The sequence below is a fragment of the Lupinus angustifolius genome, chromosome LG09 (genome assembly GCF_001865875.1).
Source record: "Lupinus angustifolius cultivar Tanjil chromosome LG09, LupAngTanjil_v1.0, whole genome shotgun sequence".
In the NCBI taxonomy this organism is placed as follows: domain Eukaryota; kingdom Viridiplantae; phylum Streptophyta; class Magnoliopsida; order Fabales; family Fabaceae; genus Lupinus; species Lupinus angustifolius.
In genome coordinates this window covers 14,449,498-14,455,696 of record NC_032017.1, presented here as the reverse complement: position 1 = coordinate 14,455,696, position 6,199 = coordinate 14,449,498, and the positions used below count along the sequence as shown (strand labels likewise).

Below are 6,199 nucleotides of genomic sequence, written 5' to 3'. Positions count from 1 at the left end.
AATTGAAACACTTCAAGTTTTAAATGAAAACATTTTTCAAAATATTGTGTAACAAGTTACTGAAATTTGAGTAATATGTTACATGAGTGAGAATCAGTTATCCAACAATATATAAATTGGAGTAACCGATTACTCAATTTTGAGTAACCGATTACTCTAAGTGAATTTTTAATTCACTGTTGCACAGAGAGTTTGAGTAACCAATTACTCAAGTGAGTAACCGATTACTCAATGTAATTTTTCAAAATGTCACGTTTGGGTAACCGATTACTCACTTGCTGTTAATTGGTTACTGAGAGTTGTTACATCAGTTTTTCAGATTTGAAACTCAAGGGTTTTCATCCCAAACGAAATGCTTTCATCCCAACAATTCCTACTCTTTCATAAAGATACAATGACTGATTGGAAAGCATATTTAAAGGCATTAGAACTCACAATGAAGACAACTCTTTTGAACAACTCTTTCACACTTTTCTCATAACTTTCATACACTTTTCTGAAATAGTTTTCTGCACTTCTAGTAACTTGAACTCAAACTTTGAAAGCTATTTTTTTTATTTGCTTGAAGTAAAGTGTTTTAAAGTTTTTTAAAACTTAAAGAGCATTATTTACTAAGTATACAAAATAGTTGTTTGGATTGAAAGTGTTATTATATTTCATACTTGTAAAGGCGATCCAAGCCATCATTCAAATTCTTCATTCATTGTAATTACTTTCTTTCACGGGGTGTGAATAGAAAGGGGATAGAGTTACTTGGAAATGTGTTTTCCAAGGTGATAAGTATTAGTGAGTTTGTAAGGTACATAGAGATCTCGGGGTGAGATATTGTAATTACAACTCGTAATATTTAGTGGAAAATCTCTTGTGCTGCAAGAGTACTGGACGTAGCCTTCAGTGGACAAGAATGTGAACCAGTATAAAATCCTAGTATACTCTCTCATCCCTTACCTCTTTGATTTATTCTTGTTTATTTTCTACAATATTATTCGCTGCACTTTAACTCTTCATTTTGCAGAAAAAAGTGGTCATAATTTCTAGTCAACTAATTCACCCCCCTCTTAGCTGCAATCTCAGTCTTACACTAATACCTTAAGGTTTTGGGTCAATATGTGGTATCAAACTCACTTATATGCTTCTTTCACTTAGCTCATGGAAGAATGATACATCTGATGGATGAAGATCTCCCAACAAGTGGCATTAGAGCTGATGGTTCGATAGTTCAATGGAGTATTAAAGCGACAAGTGGTCGACAGATCTGCGAAGGATCATTGTGTCGAAAGTCTTTCTAACAAAAGGTCAAGGCGGCGTGTTCCGTTGATGAAAGGATAAGCTAACAGCGATGCAAGTAAATAGAGAGTTGAGCTCTAGTGTATCCAATGCTCGAAGAGGATTAACTCACACTTGAGGGGAGATGTTAGGTATTCCAAATGTGAATAAAGAAGTCTCACATTGTGCTAAAGTGAATGAGTTAAAGAGCATATAAGTGGATGGACTCATAGACCTAATACCTTATGGTTTTGAGTTAACATGTGGTGTCAAATACATTTATAGGCTTCTTTCACTTAGCCCATAGAAAATGATACATTCCATGGATAAGGATATCCCAACATAAATCACATTTAGCGTTTTGTAAAAATGTTTGGTTGTGTTATGAAATATTATTATTTGATTTTTTAGAAACTTAAAAAAATAATAATTCAAATCAGCAAGTGAATGTGTATAATAGAGTGAGTGAATGTGTTTAAATGTTTATATTGGCTGTATATACATATTATAATCATAATAATTTGTTTATAAAAATTATTCTAAAAATGATATAAAAATATGGAAAATGAATCGAACGTGGAATTTCACCCAAAAAAAGAAAGTCGAATAAATCTTTGGAATGAGATGTATGGTACAAGATATCATAGAGGTTTTTTTAGCCAAACAAAAGTTTTTAAAGGAAATTATTCTTTCACAAAATTAACTAAGTTTTCAAAAATGTTGTGTCCTAAAATGTAAAAGCATAATGTTCTTTTGCTTAAAATTACAAGATTGAATAGGTTTTTATTAAATAATTTAATTAAAAAAGTATGGGATAAAAGATAATAAATAAAAAATGATTCTAGATTTAAAAAGTGTAGTTGACACATTAGAAGGTTAATGCATTAAGTTGGAAAATATCTCGTAATTTAAAGGTGACGATTTAAAATCTTGAAAATTGTATGTTCATTTCCAAGAATAAGGCTATATATATTTTTCCTCCCAAATTCTGGAGGATAAGAGTCTCATCTACTAGACTTCATTTTTAATTAATATTTTAACAATTAAAAATAAAATGTAACATAAAATTTTGGGTTTCATTTAATAAGATCATCATTTCCTTCTTTTTTCTACAAATATAGGACTAGCTTAGGATAGTTTCATTTGGCTACTATTCATTGTTAAACATCCTACACGTAGATGCCTAACAATTATATCTCATACCCTTTACTTTTAGAGAGAGAAATTTATGTATTGATGATATGATAGAGTTTTATATTTTGTCAGTATATCATACCCAATTTATTTTTAATTATTATTGACTTCTAAAAAATAATACAACTAAATTGTAAATAATATTATAAGTGTATATAATTTTTTACCCAAATGACATAGAGATATTACACTCTTACTTTTAATAGCCAATGCATTTTTAATAGAAGATGTAGCTTTTACAATCCACTAATAGTTGAAGACAAACAAACTATTAGAACAAAAGTGAAGAAGAATAGAGAGTTTTCCATGATCTGATATTTTAACCTTTTATATTTCAAATAATCAGTAAATTATAAAAAGGCAGCAATGCTGACTCTCACATAATAGAGTTTGGGAAGATAGATATACACAATTTATTTTTGGGAAATAAATTGCTATGAAAGTATTTAAATAAAGGATAACCAAAGTACTGTCCTAGTCATACATAAAATTAAGTAATCCATGAGTAATGAGTTCAACATCAAAATTTGAAACTCAGCCAAAGGCCTAGTTGTTTAATTTCATCACCTATGCCAAAGTTGCACCCACCTCATAGTATATAACAAATATTTTTCTTTATCTATGCTCTTGAAGTTTCTCATATTACTTTTCACCAGCTTTCTCCTTCAACATTGCTATGAATTTCTCCTTCTCTTCTGGTGACATCCCCTCCGCTGAACAATCCCCAACACCCCATTCTGCCCCACGTATGCAGTACTTGTTCTCAATTGCTTGACGGTTCCTGAACATAAACACGAATCTTATTCTAAGTTTATACAAATTTCAAATGCGGGTCAAATTAGTTATTGAAATTTGGGTGTTTTTTATTACTATTATTAGCCAATCCTTACAAGGCATGGGAATTGTAGTTATGTACTATGCAAACATTAGAATTTTATACATATATAACATAACTAATTACTTCTCTTTATTCAACTTGGATTGCTCAAGCAGTTTCTGCAGAAGGGGGGATGATTTAAATCTTGCATCATTTTCAGCATATTTCTTCTGGTTTTCTTCTGTAAAATATAAAGAAGAAACCAATGTTAATTTCATCAAATTAAGCTTCACAAAATCACAGCATGTTCAAATTGTTACAAAAAAACATGAATAGAGTTCGAAACCATTTAGGCGATTGAGAAAATCGATCTGAGGTAGATCAGGTCCACGAATTGATTCTATCCCAGAGATTCCTGACATGAACCCAGCATGTGCTGTAAAATAAGAAAATGCACAAGTTTATAGTTAATGTAGGTACAATGTGTTAATTGTGAGAAATTTGAACATTTAAGATTATTTGCACATAGTTACCATGTGACCAATAACTAATTTTTATTAGTCGTAAGACTCAGATTTATTGTTGTTAAGATTTTTATATTAGAACTGTTCTAGCTTGAATCAGGGTATATATATATATGTACATCCCATGAACCTTCAAATAAGTAAATAACACAGCACAATAAAGTAGATTTTATGGTACATGAAAACACAAAGGGTTTGTTAATTATTATTTATTACCAGGGCTTGACCAGAGAAGAAGTGCAATTGAAGCAGCCAAAGGAACTGATTTTTGAAGAACTTTGGAAGAAGGTAGAGAAGAAAAGGACAATGGAAAATCAATGTGTCTTCTAGATATCATTCCAATTTGAAACTTCTTTTGAGGGTTTGAATATGTTGATGAGATATGAATGATAGATGATAGTGAAGTTGAACCCATGATTGGTTTCTCTCCTATGTGATTCTAGCTATCTTTTTGTACACTGAGAAGGAAAATGCAGAGAGATAAGGGAGAGCAGAAACAAAAGGCTGATATTGCTTCATTCTTAAACTCTTTCTTGTGTAAACCAATGACTTGGCCCCACCCTTTTACTTTTGGATGTGCAAATTTGAATTCATCATTTATATTCACAAAAGTGGGGCAAAGAGAACATTCTATCTTTTCATATCAGTTAATAACTTATCTATTTTAGTAAGTAAAAATGTGACATGTATAATATTTTGTTTATTTTTTAAAATATTTTTATAGAAAATGATGAAACATGACACATGTCATGATTTCACTGATAAGATGAGATAATTTATTTCCTTATATCAGGCGATACTCCATTCTCTATTAAAAATTGGAAAAAAATTATTTTATCATCTTGAAAATAATTTATCTTCTTAAACTCAATTATTATTTAACATGTGTTTTATTTTTTATAATATATTTTAAAATAAAATCTTATAGAAGATATAGAAATAAAACATATATCAACCAACCAGTAAAGGTAAGAAAATAAGTTATCTACGTGTATAATGGGTCACTTTATTCTCTTAAAAATAAATAATTAAATTAATATTTCATTTTACTAGAAGATGAAATTTGAAACTTAGAAAATTAAATTCATATTTTATTTTGTTACAACAAATTTAAAATATAAAAATAAAATAAATGATCAAAATAATGTTTTAACATTTTTCTCCTTCTAGAAGAAATTGTTGCACCGTAAGTTGTACAAACTAATTTACAATTAACATTTTTCTCCCAAAAAATCGGAACTCTTTAATAGAAAGACAATAATTAGTATGCCATTTTTGTGGTATATTTGAATCAGTCTATTAAGACAGTTAAGAGTAAAAATGTGTCCATTAGCTCGTTTTACTCGGCTATCATATCTGTTTCTTTCGAGATTTTTCTAACAGGTAGGGCATGTCAGCATGTTAAAATGCTATAGTTATATTTTCTTATTCATATTTTCTCCAAACAATTTTTAAAATTTCCTAATAGCCTAAGGGTTAGTTTGGGAGTTGGATTTTGGAGGGGAAGGAAGGGAAAGGGAAAGCTTAGGAGGCATAAAATACATTTGTGAGATGACTTCAAAGCCTTCCATTTCCCTTCATTCCCCTCCAAAATCCAACTGTCAAACTAATCCTAAAGAATGATTTACAAATCACACCGAAGTAATAGATACTGAAAATGGTGAAATAAAATGAAATATGTGTAGCAACATTTAAAAAAAAAATTAAAAACATAATAATTTGATATAAAACAATCAAACTCGAAAGAGTTGCATTACGAATTAAGGGTGAGCAAGACCCGACTCAACTCGTAGACTTGTCTTAACCCGATAATTTAGGGATGAGTCTTACCCGTCCAAATAAATAAAAAATGACATACCCAATTAATAGGGACAAATCCGTCGTAAAAAAGGACGAGTTGGGTCTATGTCCAGATCACCCGGTTCGTCTCTTATAGTTATATATCAAGAATAATTGAATAAGTACTTATTAATATTCATTATGTTCAACCCACATAACTCAAATACATATAAGCACATGAATCTTGATTGATAGTGCACTAGTTAATTTTTAGTTTTTGTGTGAACTCCAAATTAAGTTCATCTAGTTATTGTATTCAGTTTTATGTGAACTTTTGAGTATTGACATGTTGTTATCATTTCAATTCTCATGTGTTTTTTATCATTTACATGGGCACTTTAGCTTATGTTGACACTTGGTAATTTAAATTGTTCTAAAATTTTCAATGTCTTTTATAATTTTCAGGCACGTGATTGTGATAGTTTTTAGTTTGAAAGATGTAATTTACGATCACTATAAGAAATTTGTCATATACCTACAGATACTTATAGTGATAACTAATAAAACTGTTTGTATAGACATAATATACCTATTGAAAACAATAAACCGTAGGTATAAG

The 6,199-nt window shown here is 29.8% G+C and overlaps 1 protein-coding gene across 1 annotated transcript; it reads right to left on the bottom strand.

Moving 5' to 3' along the window:
• On the bottom strand, positions 2,866-4,320 carry LOC109356603. Its single transcript, XM_019600004.1, has 4 exons — positions 4,018-4,320; positions 3,624-3,713; positions 3,422-3,518; positions 2,866-3,241 (listed from the first exon to the last, which is right to left on the bottom strand). The coding sequence occupies exons 1-4, from the start codon at positions 4,214-4,216 to the stop codon at positions 3,103-3,105; spliced, it is 525 nt and encodes a 174-aa protein (XP_019455549.1). The 5' UTR covers positions 4,217-4,320; the 3' UTR covers positions 2,866-3,102.